The following is a 13,880-nucleotide window of genomic DNA, read 5'->3' on the forward strand; positions in this document are numbered from 1 at the left end:
GACGTCTGTCTTCCTTCAGGGTGGCCCACCCACCTGCAAGGCCCCTTCTTCCATTTATTTTATGAGTGCATTGAGCCCCTGCCCCACAGGGCCTACTGCTCCCGAAGGATCCCTAAGGCACCAGACAGCATTGGGACGGGAAGACCCAGCTACGTGAGGTGATTTTTTTTTCTTATTAAGCGGAGAGGCAGGTGCCGGGACTCCTCAGAGGGGGCGAGGCGCGAGCGCTGAGGCCCGAAGGGAGGGGGCGGCCCCTCACGCCCCAACGGCCACAACCGCCGACGGCCTCCCAGCCCGCCTTAGCCCCGCTCCTTCCCCCTTCTCTCCTCCGATTGGCTCCTCGGCGCCCATTCTCCACCAATCCCCGACCGCGCTCCGTAAGGCGGCTCCTTCCCCTTCCCGCGCCAGCCGCCGCCGGCGCGCCGTGAGCAGCCGCCGAGCGGGGGCGGGTCAGGGGGCAGTTAGCCCCTCCCCTCCGCAAAGGCCGTCCCGTCCGTCAGCCAAGCAGGCTCGGGATTGGTCGGCGCGAGGGGGCGGAGCTGGACGGCGGCTGGCCCCGCCCCCGCGTCTGCCGGGGCCGGGGCTGGGGCCATGGCCAGGCCGGGGGCTGCGCGGCCCTGCAAGGTGCGTGCGGGGCCGGGGTCCTGGGGGGAGCGGGGGTCTTCGGAGCCTCTCCGTGTCCGCGGTCGGGTCTCAGCTCTCTCGTCAGGTGCCTCCTTGGACCCCTGACTTGCTCCGGTGGGGGGGCGGGGGGCGTCCCCTGCGAGTGGGGAGCGGGGCGATCGGCGTAACGGCTCCTGAGGGGGAGTCGGGCCTTCCGGCGCTCAATGCCTTTGCTTGACGGGGCTTAGCCCAACCGCCCTTCCTCAGGGCTCGAAGGGTTTACCTGTGTCGGTAAAACAGCAGGCTTACTGTTCAAGGGTTCTGCCACCGCGGCGTAGCCGTGGTTTGTGCCGTGACCGTAGTTTATTCTTAAAATCCCCCGAAGTTCAGGTGTGTATTTATCGAGCTTGGTTTCCGTCTGGAACGTGTGTTTGCGCGTCAGCCCTTGACCACGTCATTAAGTGAATTACTGTGTCTCTAGAGTAGTGCGGAAATTCGTAAAGCTCCATGTTGTAAAGGTATGGTCTGTGAAATGAAAACTACAGGATTCGGGCCCTGATGGCAGCGGTGGGCCCCGTCCTCAGGCCGAGAGCTGTAAGCTGCCTTTAACTGATCTGCCTCAGCAAAAGTTCTTGGAATTAGTGGGCAGTGGTAGTCTTCAATTATGTTGTGGAAGTGCTTCATGAAAATCAACGTATATTTCTGTAATCGGCAGGTACTGTCTTCTGGAAGGCTAACAGGAGCCGCTAAATTAACAAGTGGAAGAAAACAGTAAGACCTTAATCATAAATACTATCTAAGATTGAGTGTACGTGTGAGTGTTTGGGAACCTTGTACTTGTCATACCTCACAACTAGCCAAAAATTCTTTGTATATATCAGAAAACATTTTTAGCTGAAAGGCAGCACATCCAGGTTCTAAGCAGCCCATGAATAGACAGACACAAACTGAATAGAAATTTTGCCTGTAGAAATACAGGGTTGAGTCTCTCTGCGTGTTTTACTAATAAAAGATTGAATTTGTATAGTTACTAGCCATACATCAGACTTGAGTAAAGACTGAATGAGCTGTTAATATCTGCTAAACATGTTTATTGCAGCAATGCAAAGTTTTTAGAAAGAGAAAGATATTTTGTTTCTTGATAAAATTAATTTACTTTAGTTTGCTATTACTGAATAAAAGTAAATTTTTGTACTTGGCTGCATGTCAAGGAGGTAGTATAAACAGTGAATCTGACTTTTTCAGGTTTGGTGTAAGAAAAGGATGTCATTCAGATGTGGAGTCTGGATACTCTCTCTATTCCACTGACTCTGACGATCAGGTAATTAAATGACTTTTTAATATAGTTACCTCTGTTATCTAAAGAGAAGGGAAATTGGAATACCTTGAATAATAGAAGAAAAACAGGTTAGTTTAGATACTACTGCATCTAGACTAGAATTAGCTCCTGCAAAGCTAGCAAGAGTGTCTGTACTGCATCTTGCAGATACATGCGAGTTGACTTTTGTGTACAGTGAGTTTGGCTCTGACAAATCTCATTAAGGCACAGGATACATTTTGCAAACACAACTGTGCTGTTTATGGACTAGAGTTGACCCTGGCAGAAGTATAGCCATATTTGTTAGGTTTTGTGCTGAAAAGAGTAAGTTGTATGGAGTCGGTGCTGCAGTGCTGTTTTCTGCGTAGTGCTGAGTTAAATAGCTTAACCGTACATGGAAATAAGAATAAAACCCACACATAGGCAATTACCAAAACACAAAGTCCAGCAAATGGACACGTGTACAAGAACAAAATTTAGGGTTTTTGCAAAGTTTGCGTGTTTGCAAAGCTTCATGTAATTACAAAGTAATACATGGAAAATGACATATGTTTGCTGGTTGTCAGTTGTTCTTTTTCAGGTGACAGAGCGCGGAACACTCACCTCTAAAATAGTAGCTTGGTTTAGTGGAAGAAAACAGTGATACTCATTTTCTGACTGCAGTATTCTTTGTGCAGGTTGATACTATTCATAATGGACTTGACCGTTGTGCAGCTTTACTGAAGAATATCTTACAAAGTGAGGCTACAGGTTGTACCTATTGAAAATTTAAGTTATGGTTTTGGTTTTTTGTAAGACTGTTTTGATTTGTTTTCTTGACTAGTTTGTTTGGTTTTTTTTCAACTAATACTAGGAAGGGAAACTATCCATAAAAAACCTGGGAAAACAGCTTCTGTTAAAATTACTTCCAAGCCTTTGCTAACCAAAGGAAATACTTCCAAGAAGAAAGGGTTGAAAAAAAATATTACTCCTGCCCACGTCCGAAAAGAAATTGGTAAGCGGGCTTTCTTGGGCTTGCTTTTTTCTCAGCCAACATTGAGAGACTCCTCAATTTATTGAGATATAACAAGGTTTCAGATAATTGTTGTTATTTGTTATAGGTTGATCCAGGGCTGGATCCACTAAAGGATGTAGACATTATTTATTGCCTTTTAGAAACCTTAAATGTTTACTAAACAGTTACTAAAATCCATAAATGTTTAAGCTTCATGTACAAGGAAGAATGTTGAGTGCATTTACAAATACCAACATCAACAAGTTTAGCTGGTAGGAGGTGTGGAGGAGAATGATAATACCCATGCCCCATTTCTTTTGGACAGTGAAACTTTACAGTGCTTGGTCTCCATTTGGGATATACAGCTATAAACTGTCCTGGAGTTAGGTGTCCAGCCAGGCTTTTCTTAAAGATCAGTTTCTGGAAACAGGAAAGTGTTGCAATAAATAATAAGAACTCAAATGGTTTAGTGGCCAGAGCACTTGAATGGAAAGGTAGATGGAGTGCTGTAGGCTGAGTTGCTCTCAGTTGAAGTATTTCACTTTTTATTAGTGGAGAGAGGGAGAAACCCTCTCTCTACCCTGTTTCTTTTGTGTGATTTCTAATCCTGTAGACAGGTGGGCCTGTAGACTACGTGTGTAGCAGAGTGCCTATCTTGTGAATTGTAGAAGGTGAGCACATAGCTGTTATCTTCCCAGCTCTGTAAAAATACAGAGTTTTAATTATACCCAACATAAGAAAATTAGTTTTGGAGAGTGCTTTGGTATGGGTTATTCCGAGTGGTTTAAAAGCTTAGGAAGCAGCTAAGCAGAGATTTTAAGAATTGTGTTTTAGAACTGGCCTTCTGTAGGGTTAAATCTCTGTGCTTCCTTCAAGGACAGCTGTCTGTCCAACCGAGTTAGGTTGCTCTGTCTCGAAGAAAAAAATGATGGATGAATTTGTTAGTGAGTAAAAATCTGACTGGAATCTTAGGCCGCAGGGTCTCTTGGTTTTCTTTTTCAAAGAACCTGCCAGAGTCTGCCTGACAACACAACGGGTTTGTGTAGATCGAGAAGACAGACAGCTTCAGCTGGGTCTTTTGTTCTTTCTTTTTCTATAGTGCCAATATCAAATAGAAAACTTGCCTCGTCCACCACACCTTCGACCGAGAAAGAACTTTCCAGTGCAGCACAAAATCAGATGGTTCAACCAATTCATGTGCCTTGCAGTCCACACTCTCCTGTGATGCATCAGAAACTGTGCGAGCATGTGCAGACTCAGATGTCTCTGATAACTGGCCAACCACCACAGAACAGTAACGAAATTCCTACTGTAACTCCTTTTCCTACCTCAAATCACGGTTAGTGGAACTATTAATGTAGAGCCTGCTATTTTACTGTATGAGTTTTGCCCAAAATTGCCCTCATCTATGAGTGTTGTTTTCTTTTAGGATGTCAAAATGTTACAGCTTTTAGTTATCGATTACCTACCTCCACATCAGCTCTGTCCCTGCAGCATTCAGCTAATCCCCTATCTACTCAGTCAGTAAGTAGAAGTATGATTCTGACTATTAATAAAGGTTTTTAATTAGCACTGCCTATTTATTTATGCATTTATTTAAGTGTTTAGGTTTTCTTGGGTTTATGTAATAATTTTCCTTAAAGAAAAAATGTGCATATTTCAGCCTACAGTGATGAACAGAATAAATGATGAGAGAAAATACTGTACTGCTGTTTAAAATACAATTTATGTAGACACCAAAAAATGAAATTAGAGGCATTTCAACTGGCAGCTTATTTCTGTATGGTGAATACTGTAAAGGACAGCAAACATGGAAGGTGCAGGAAATTACTGATTACTGTTAATACTTACATTCTCAGTAATGCACATTAGGATCATTAACCAACTCCTGATAAAAGAAATCATATCTCATATGTAGGTTTTCCCTGCCAATGGTCAAGTTGATTATTTCTTCAGACACTGTGTATTATCTTAGCGCCATGTTTTAAAATAATCGTGTATTTCAGGGTGTAGAATAGAACTAATGGAGAGTACCAACTGCCACCTTGGGAAATGTGGTAAAGGGCTTGCACCTTGAAACTGTAAGACCGTAGACTTACCTTCCATCTGCAGGCAGTCCGTACATAGCTAGTGCTGTGCTTGGCTTTTAAGAAATTAATCTACTTAAAATATTGAAAGGTAACAGTGTTGTCTTGTATTTCTTTCTTCCCTGTTCTGGTTTGATTCAAGGAATGAGCGTTCATAACGCAAAAAAACCAAAACCAAAACACTGCTGAGGTGTTTTCTTTACAGACAAGCTGGAAAAGAACTGTGCTTTAATGTTGCCAATTACATTTAAGATAAAGGTAACCTAAACCAGGTTTACATTTTAATTACTCCTTAATATACTGGAAAATTGCGCAATTAATGAGTTGTAGTTACTTTTACAATTTGCAAAGAATGATCAAGGCTACATTGAGTCAGACAAGGGTGGTGTTTTGGGTTTTTTTAAGAATTAAAAAAAATTATGTTAACTTTTTGTTTAATATGAATATTCTTTATGCAGGATGTTCCTGTAGACAGTGGCAATGAATGTGTGCCAGAGATGGGAGGACCTGTGGTTTGCCCGGTGGTTTCTGCTGCTTCTACTACTGCTGCTCAAATACAGTCTGCCACTGCTCTTTCTAATGTGATCCCTTGTATGGCATCAGGTGCATCAAGTAACTCTACAGTGCCTACATTCATCCCATCATCTTCTGGCAGAGAGATGACCCCAAACCACGAGCAACAGATAAAAGAAGCAGATTTGATAAGATGCATACAAGCTCACCTGGCCCTGTTAAAATCACATGAAATAATGAATGGCAGGACTGAACAGAAGTGCCATCATCATTGTCCAACAAAACATAATGCTTCAAGTAACAAGGAGGAGGATACTTCTGAAGAACACAGTGAGGACATGGTCAACGAAGAAGACGAAGTGAATGTACTTGACATAGCCCCAGTGAGAGATACAAGCTGTAAGACAAGTTTTGTGAAGAAAGTTCTAAAATCTAGAAAAGAAAGTCCAGAAGAAACAGCCCATAAAGTTAAGACTGTAAAATATCTTCTGGGAGAGCTTAGAGCACTGATAACAGATCAAGGTGAGGACATTTTCATAGTGCGGTAGAGTGATTACATACAAATAACACAAGAGCTGCATTAAATGAGTGAGCACTTCAGTTTCTGGAAGTTTTATGTGTCAGATGATACGTGACATTTTAGAGTGGTTTTCCACAAATGTAATAGCTTCATGTTTTACTCTGTACAAGTATTAAATTATTTTTTTGGAGTATTTTAATGTCATTGTAACAGCTAGGATAAAGATAGTTCTCATTTCATGTAGTGTTTTCCCCTGAGAAAGGGAGCAGCGTAGACGGATTGCAGCAGCAGTCCCACCACGGTTGGTCAGAGAGATGGTGGGTTGTGATTTATCAAGAACCTAAAGCATAGTTTTCATAGCCAAGCTTAAAAATCTTAAATAAATAAATACAGTTAAAATAAAGATGAGGTTTTCTTGAAAAAAAGTAGATACTATTATATCACTTTGTAGATTGCTTAATCACGTGTAGAATCTTACTGTTATATTACAGGTTTATATGTTTATGGAGTCTTTTTTACCCTCACCTCTTGCAGATGATTCGGAAATGTTAAGGTTGATGAATGAAATAGAAGACTGTATATCATTGCTCCCAGCCGTAGTGGGAAGTACAAATATACAAGCTGAAATAGCACTAGCTTTACAGCCTCTCAGACGTGAAAATGCCCAGCTGCGTAGGTGAGTAACTCATCAGTGATTCTGTATTTACTGCAGATGCGCCTAAAGCATCTTTAACTGGTCTGTTCTAAATTGCATGTTTTGTCATTGCTGTGGTGTGTTATGGCCCTTTCATTCTTGTCTGCGCAGTATTTATACATTAGAAACTGTATTGGTAAGGCTGTATAGTTTAAAAATAAATAATTAACACATAGCAAGACTTCAGTTAATACTGATGTTTTAGTAGCATCAGTTACATCGTGATTGGGCCTTTGTCTAGGTGGGATCAAGGTATCATTCTCTCTGAAAACTGCAGTATCAGAACAGTTAGCCTGCTTATATTCCTTTTGTAGTGTATTCTCAAATGCAAAAATGTCTCTCATTTCGGGGGAGCTCTCAAATATGTAACTGGGTAGCACTTCAAAACAGAGGGAAAGATATTTACCAGAACTTACAAAGGGTCTTTTGCATTGAAGAAATATAGGAATCTAAGAAAAATGTGTTATTAAAACTTTTTTGTATTTTTGAAACATTCTGTGACATTTAATTCTCAGTAGCAACTTATTACCAAACTAATTTAAAATGCAGTTGTTTTGAACTTATTCTGAGCTTTCTGAATTTGTGCTTTTTCACAATTCACGTTTAGGAGACTAAGAATATTAAACCAGCAACTCGGGGAACAAGAAAGAAGTGAGAAGACACCTGGACAGAGCTGCAACTATGAATGTAAAGTACTAATAGAGAATGATGCTTGTTAGGGTCATTTTTGTTAAAGCTTTATTTAAACAGATACAGACATATAAATATATAGATATATAAATAAAAAATAGCAGTATGTATTGTGGCAACTGAACTAAGTGTTGTGGGTCTAATCATGCAACTGCATTTGCATGGATTCTTGTGCCTGTTTAGACTCCACATAGCGAGACTCGGCTCTTCAGCTGCCGAGCAGATTTATTTTTCCTTATGTGCCTCTTAAAATGAAGATGACGTTTTAGATAATTAAGAAGAAAGCTTGAGTTTTGTCTTGCTGCTTCAAAAACCCCTTCTTGGTAATATGAATTTTGCTTACAGATAGATTATTTAAAAACTTAGTTTGAATTAGAAATTCAAACTGTACCACATAAAACGCTTAAACCTTTTATGTTTTACTTTTGGTAGTGGTTTCTTTGCAGTCCTTGAATATGATGCTCCAGAGTCAATTGAAAGAATCACTGAAAGGCCTTGAGTCACTGCAGGCTAAAAATGAAGAACTGATTAAAATAATAGAAAGTCAGAAAGAAGAAAATAAACATCTTGCAAAATATATTCAAGATAAAGAAGAAGAATTGCTTGAAAACAAACAGCATTATGACATTCATTCCACGAAGCTCAAGATTGGTATGTGTTTTGCATTTGTTTATTCTTCATCTAGTGTTGTAAAACTTGAAAGAAATAATTAGGTAAATTCTTTTTGGCATTTTAGAAGTGGAAGAGGCATTAGCAAACATGAAGAGCCTTCAGTTTAAGCTGGAAGCTTCAGAGAAAGAAAATAAGATTTTGGGCATAACGTTACGTCAGCGTGATGCAGAAGTTAACAGACTGCGTGAATTAACCAGGTACTATTGGCTAAGCTATTTTTTTGCCTATTGATGTCACTTTTTTTTTTTTTCTCCATACTCTGGATTATTGTAATCTTAGTATCTGGGTAGTAGGAGGTCACGTAGGCTAAAACTTCTCTTTGTAGTTACTTTTACTGCAATGGTGCTATAATTTTGTTAAAACACAGTTGTCATACTCCATGACTTGAGTTCTATTGTAAAGTAAAATGCTATCTGCCATAACTTGTGTGAAGTTTTAACTCTTAATAGCAGACCTGCCAACAAGGAACTCCATGGAAAGTGCATGGACCTGAAAACCTACTGATATTTCTCTTGTACCTGTAGAATTTGGAAACTAACTCTTAAACTGAATTAAGGAGGGAAATTTTCTTTCTTTCTTTCTTTACACTGGTTCAGAAATTGGTCTGTTTTGAGAAGAACTCACAGAAAGATCCGTCTTCAGAACCCACAACAAACTCTTCCTGTGGGAAAGAGCAGTCCTTTCTTTAACTGTACATACATTTGAAGTAGATTATGCCCAGGTATTAATTATGGGTAAAGGTGGGAGTTCTTGGATCACTGAGTGAAGGTGGTGTTATTCACAGTTTTTTAGAACTGTTACTGTGAATTTATTTCATCGTGGTCTTCTATGATGAATATGGTGGCAAGCTGGGAGACTTCAATAGCTTTTTGCACTTGCAAAGTGGTATGTACATACAATTTGTTGGGACATGATGTGCACAGGAAGTTAAACTGTTGTCTGTCTTGTTTATAGTTGATAAAGATTGGAATGGCAGAATATTTTTAATCAACACTCCAGATTCTTTAGTAGAAGTTTAGACGTTACAGACTTCTGTGACTACTATACTGACCACCAGATGGTAGTATAATGATGTCTTATTACATGTGTATATGTATATGCTATATACATAAGCATTTAAGCATTCATTTATTTTGATGTACAAAGCAGAAAATGAGAATTACTTCTTCTGTTATAATCTTTTATTTAGATGCAATAGGAAGAAAATTCATAAAAAATTTCTCACTGATTTTGGTAACTTTCTATATGCTTTTTAACAGTTTCTTGACATCAGTTTATTTCATTTTGTAGTACTCAAAGCAGGTAAATCAGGAATAATCTCGAGAACTTCATTGTGTTGTGCTATTTTAGTTGCTTTATAAGCACATTGAGCTGAGCTGAAGAAAGAAATTTAAGAAACTTGGAATTGGTTCACATTTATACTACATTTTATGACAACATGTAGAAAGAATTGCAACTTTGCCGCAGTCTGATAAATCTAATGTTTTGGTGTTACATAAACATTTTAAACTATTTTTTTAGTGACTATTTTTAAATCTGATTAATTGATCTTGTCTTAACAGAAACCTGCAGGGTAGTATGGCCAAGCTTCTGTCTGATCTCACAGTAGACAACATTAGACCCAAACCTGAAAAAGGTCTCTCTAAGGCTCTTTTGGAAGACCATGAAAAGCAGATGCAACCTGATCTGTTTCCTGGAAGTACTTCAGTAATGACTTACCTTAAAAAATTAGAAATGGATCATATTTTGACAGATGCAGAACTTCACTTCTCAAATAAAAATGGAGAATTAGAAATGCAAAATCTAGCCTATGAGAAGTTTGCTGCTGAAGGAAGTAAAATAAACAGTACATTCTTAGAAGGAACATCAGCTCCCAGAATACTACTAACCTCACTGAAGCAAGATGCAGAAACTGTCAGTGATTCTGGGACTTTACTAGATGACCAAAACAAGTTGGATGAGACTGTTTATATTCCATTGACTAGCAATGCCTCTAAAAAACAGCAGCCAATCTCTGAAAGAACTGGTGTGCTACCCCAAAGTAGAGGGACTTATAAGATGTTGGACTACCACTGTGAGCTCTCAAACTCTGTGCAGCAGAATGGATGTGAGATATCAAAGGATTTAACTATTGTGGATAAATTAAGTGCTGGGTACAGTGTGAAAAAGACTATGGAAAACATGCCTGAAGTTACAGGGGATGAAGTAAAGCCAGAAGGAGACAAAGTCCAAATGAGGCCAAAAGGCACTCCAAGTGGAGCTGCAAAAGACTTCACAGATAAATCAGACCAACCTCAGCCTGGTACATACCCTCGCATGCCGATGCTATTTCCAAAAGAGATTTCTCAAAAAAAAGGCAGTGAAATAGCTGATTTTAGTTCCATTTCATTTGATGATATATCAGGAAAGTCTGAGTGGAGTGCATCCTCTTTCTCAACATTTACTTCTCGAGATGAAGAGGACTTTAAGAATAGCTTAGCAGCCTTGGATGCCAACATAGCAAGGTTACAAAGAACTTTGCAAAATAGCATTATGAAACAATGAGGAAACAAAATGGGGTGCACTTGTTTGGATTATTTAGGTTTTTCTGAAGTTTATTAATAAGTATGGTAATGATACAAATACTTGTATTTTTTGGTATGAAATTACTTGTTCCTAGCTGTTTAAATTATGATGGGATTTGTTCCTCATTAAGCTGTGGCGCTGCTTCCCTTGTTGTGTACAACTTGAAATAACTGGTATAAATGCCTTTTTTTTAAATTATGATTTAGGTTTATACTGTTTAATTGCAAAATTAATTCTTAGAGCAGCACTTGATAACTATTTAAGAAACTGGTGTGCTGTTGGCAATACAGTTTTTCTATTAAATGATAAAGTACACATGCATGCTTTTTCTGCATGCTTTTTCTAAGTAGTAAGAACAGCATTGAGAGATGCATTTGAAGTGAGTTATAGATGTGATAAAGAGAAATTTTTATTTCATTATAATTTGACTGTTATAAATTTGGATGCATAGTTATTTTCCTTGGTTATGACCATGTGTTTCGAGAAACTAGCTCCTGGTTCTGGTTCACTGTGAATGCGTGCAAACAGTAGTGTCAAGATCAAAGAAACAGGTGAAGAGGACTGCTTATTCAGCTGCATTGCTTCTTAATCCAAATTGGGTTTAATCAAGAAGTGGGAATTTAACTGGTGAAAGTGGAGCTGCCTTGAACATAAAAAGTGTTCTGCCTTGACTGGATAGGTCTCTTCAAGTTGTTTTGTTGTTTGGGGGTTTGGTTTTTTTTAAAAGAGGAACTTAAGTGCAGAAGGCTAAATTAAACTTCCTTCTTTACTCTTCCCCCCCCCCCCGCCCAAGGAACAATTGCAAGGTACCATACCTGGGTAAGAGGCTCCGCAGGTAGAGGCCAGGGAAGAGCTAGCTACAGAGCAGCTCTGCAGGAACGTTTAGAGTTACAATTGCTAAGTCAGGATCATGCTGTTCCAAAAAAAAAAAAAAAAATGCGGCCATCGTATGGGATTTGCAGTGTATGGTAAATCCTATAAAATTAAGTAATCCTTTTTTGCTCATCACTGGTAAAACTCAAATTTTCAGTTTTGAGCATTGTACTTGAAGAAAGAAGTTGAAAGAAGTGGAGATTCCAGATGAAGGCAAGAAAAGATCCATCAAAGTTCTGTTCTTTTCTACAATTCTGTTTTAGGTCACAGTTTTTTACAAATGTTTGATTTTATGTCAACTAAAAGAGAATGTAGTACCAGTGGATAAATGCAGGACAGACTGATGCCGAGAAAGAGAAGCAGTAAGAGGCTTCAACTGACACAAAGGAGACAAATTGTTCAGGTGTAAACATCTATTGGGCATAAATACAGAGGGTCTGAATCGCCCAAACTGGCTCTCAGAGGAATGGGAGTGGAGGGGGGAATGATTCCAGTCCGTTGTTCTCCTTGACAGGACTTTCCAGATCTCAATGTCAAGAATACAAGTCATGCAAGTTTTTAAGTTACAGGTATGAGAAGGTAGTGTTACTGCTACCATTCTGTTCCTCTTACACCCTTAGCAGTGCTTGAATGTTGTTTTTCATGACTCATGGTTTTTCAGGGAAGTATCTTTGGAAAGGGAGCAGTAGTATAAGGACCTGAATTTAAGACTGCTTTTTCTACAGTGTTGCTTTTTGCCTTTTTTTTTTTTTTTTTTTTTCCCTCCTAGAAAACATTACTGTGCTTCCTGATCCTGGCCTTTTCTTTTATGTTACCACATAGGACAAAAGTCTCAAGTTTTACCACTTCGAAGAATTTTATTTTATTTCCATGGTTAGTTGCTTGAATGAACATGTTTTAAAGTTAGGGCACTATCCATACATTGTGCTGTGGAGCAGTTCTGTGATTATTTTAGTTACTGGTAACTGAGCAATAAAAAGGTATGAAGACAACACATACTACAGAAGATGCCAACTGGCACTCCTGCTTCAAAAAAGGAAAGTTAGACTAAATAGTGACTTCAGTGATTTAGAATGCTTTTAAGGCTTGGCCTGGATTTCTTACTACTCTCCACACTACTCGTGCTCAGATTCAAAATAAGGTTGATGGTATGAAAGTGAACAGGTTTTAATTAAATATTTACAAGCGGGTTCAGTGTAGAAGCAAAGCAAGATTTAAATGATGATTATGGCGTGAATTAAAGACAAGCTACAATAAATTCAAGTCTTTAAAACTCACGAGAAGGCTGAAAAAGATTGAAAGAATATTCATTAGTAGACAAATTAATTCAGTTTTCTTATTGCAGCTAGGACTTACTCCATTTGAAGGAGGATATTTGTCCTGGCCAAAGCTGCATAAAGCAGCTGTGGTGTCAGGATGCCCAAGCATGTTCTTCTCGCATTGAGAGCGTTTACATTCATTTTTATCTCAATGGGGGAAGATGTTACACCATCTTACTTGTGTCCTGTTCATCATTACAAAGTTAGTTCTATCAAAGCATGAGATGACTACTGGAAAACCTTTTTGGGGATAATGAGATATGAGCAGGTTTGTAATGTGTATCCTGCTCTTAGAAGGAGGAGAAGCTAAGAAGGAAGAAACAGGAGGAAGGAGTCTTCTTTAATACAGTTCTTTGTTTTGTACTCAGACATGTCAATCAGAGCTCTAGCAACTTTAAATGAAATACAAAATTTCCCTTATATGGGCATTATGAATGTGCAGTGTTGTGGAAGCAAAAGCCACCAAGATCAGGTATCTCAAGTCTTTAAAAGGTGGGAAATGCTTCCAGGATTCAACTCAAGGCCATTGAAACTGTGGAAGTCGGCATAACTCTAGTCTTCAGATAGGCTCAGTAGAAGACAAATAATGGTAACATCTCTTACAAACTTGTTCTTTTAATGTGTTGTATGTAGTAAATAATCCCTACAAAAAATAAAGGAAATCCTAGAACTTGCACACTTTGTCACATACATATTTGGACCACCCCAATTTGCATAGTCTTGGAAGTACATAGTAAATAAGATCCCAAGTGACTGAGTGGAAAGAAATATTTATCTTTGGTGCATAAAAAAGCTTACAAGTTATTTCTTATCGCTGTGGTAACAAGGTAGAAATCACTATGGACCAAAGACATCACCTTTGTCAACACCAATGCTTGGAACATTGGAGTAGCTCATACTGCAGTATACACTGTTGCTCTTCACCAGTCAGGATATGACAAGTGCTTGTCATTGCATAAATTGGGAGTTACTAGGATTCATCCTTGTTACAAGCAAGTAGACCTCAGGCCTGTGTCTTTCATAGACTGAGAT

General features: G+C 39.1%; 1 protein-coding gene across 3 annotated transcripts; it reads left to right on the forward strand.

The window, feature by feature from the left end:
- The first annotated feature begins 538 nt into the window (after nucleotides 1-538).
- On the forward strand, nucleotides 539-13,522 carry CCDC14 (coiled-coil domain containing 14). Of its 3 annotated transcripts, none has more exons than XM_069780940.1 (13): nucleotides 539-624; nucleotides 1,319-1,374; nucleotides 1,849-1,924; nucleotides 2,599-2,671; nucleotides 2,775-2,915; nucleotides 4,015-4,254; nucleotides 4,345-4,439; nucleotides 5,461-6,037; nucleotides 6,570-6,711; nucleotides 7,337-7,416; nucleotides 7,852-8,070; nucleotides 8,156-8,288; nucleotides 9,654-13,522. In XM_069780940.1, exons 1-13 carry the CDS (start codon nucleotides 592-594, stop codon nucleotides 10,633-10,635), a joined length of 2,847 nt encoding a protein of 948 aa, XP_069637041.1. In that variant the 5' UTR covers nucleotides 539-591; the 3' UTR covers nucleotides 10,636-13,522. The 3 variants fall into 3 exon arrangements, with proteins under 3 accessions (XP_069637041.1, XP_069637042.1, XP_069637043.1); XM_069780941.1 differs by having other exon boundaries at nucleotides 2,599-2,659; XM_069780942.1 differs by lacking the exon at nucleotides 2,775-2,915.
- Nucleotides 13,523-13,880: the final 358 nt, after the last annotated feature.

Source organism: Haliaeetus albicilla, chromosome 4 (assembly GCF_947461875.1).
Source record: "Haliaeetus albicilla chromosome 4, bHalAlb1.1, whole genome shotgun sequence".
Lineage (NCBI taxonomy): Eukaryota > Metazoa > Chordata > Aves > Accipitriformes > Accipitridae > Haliaeetus > Haliaeetus albicilla.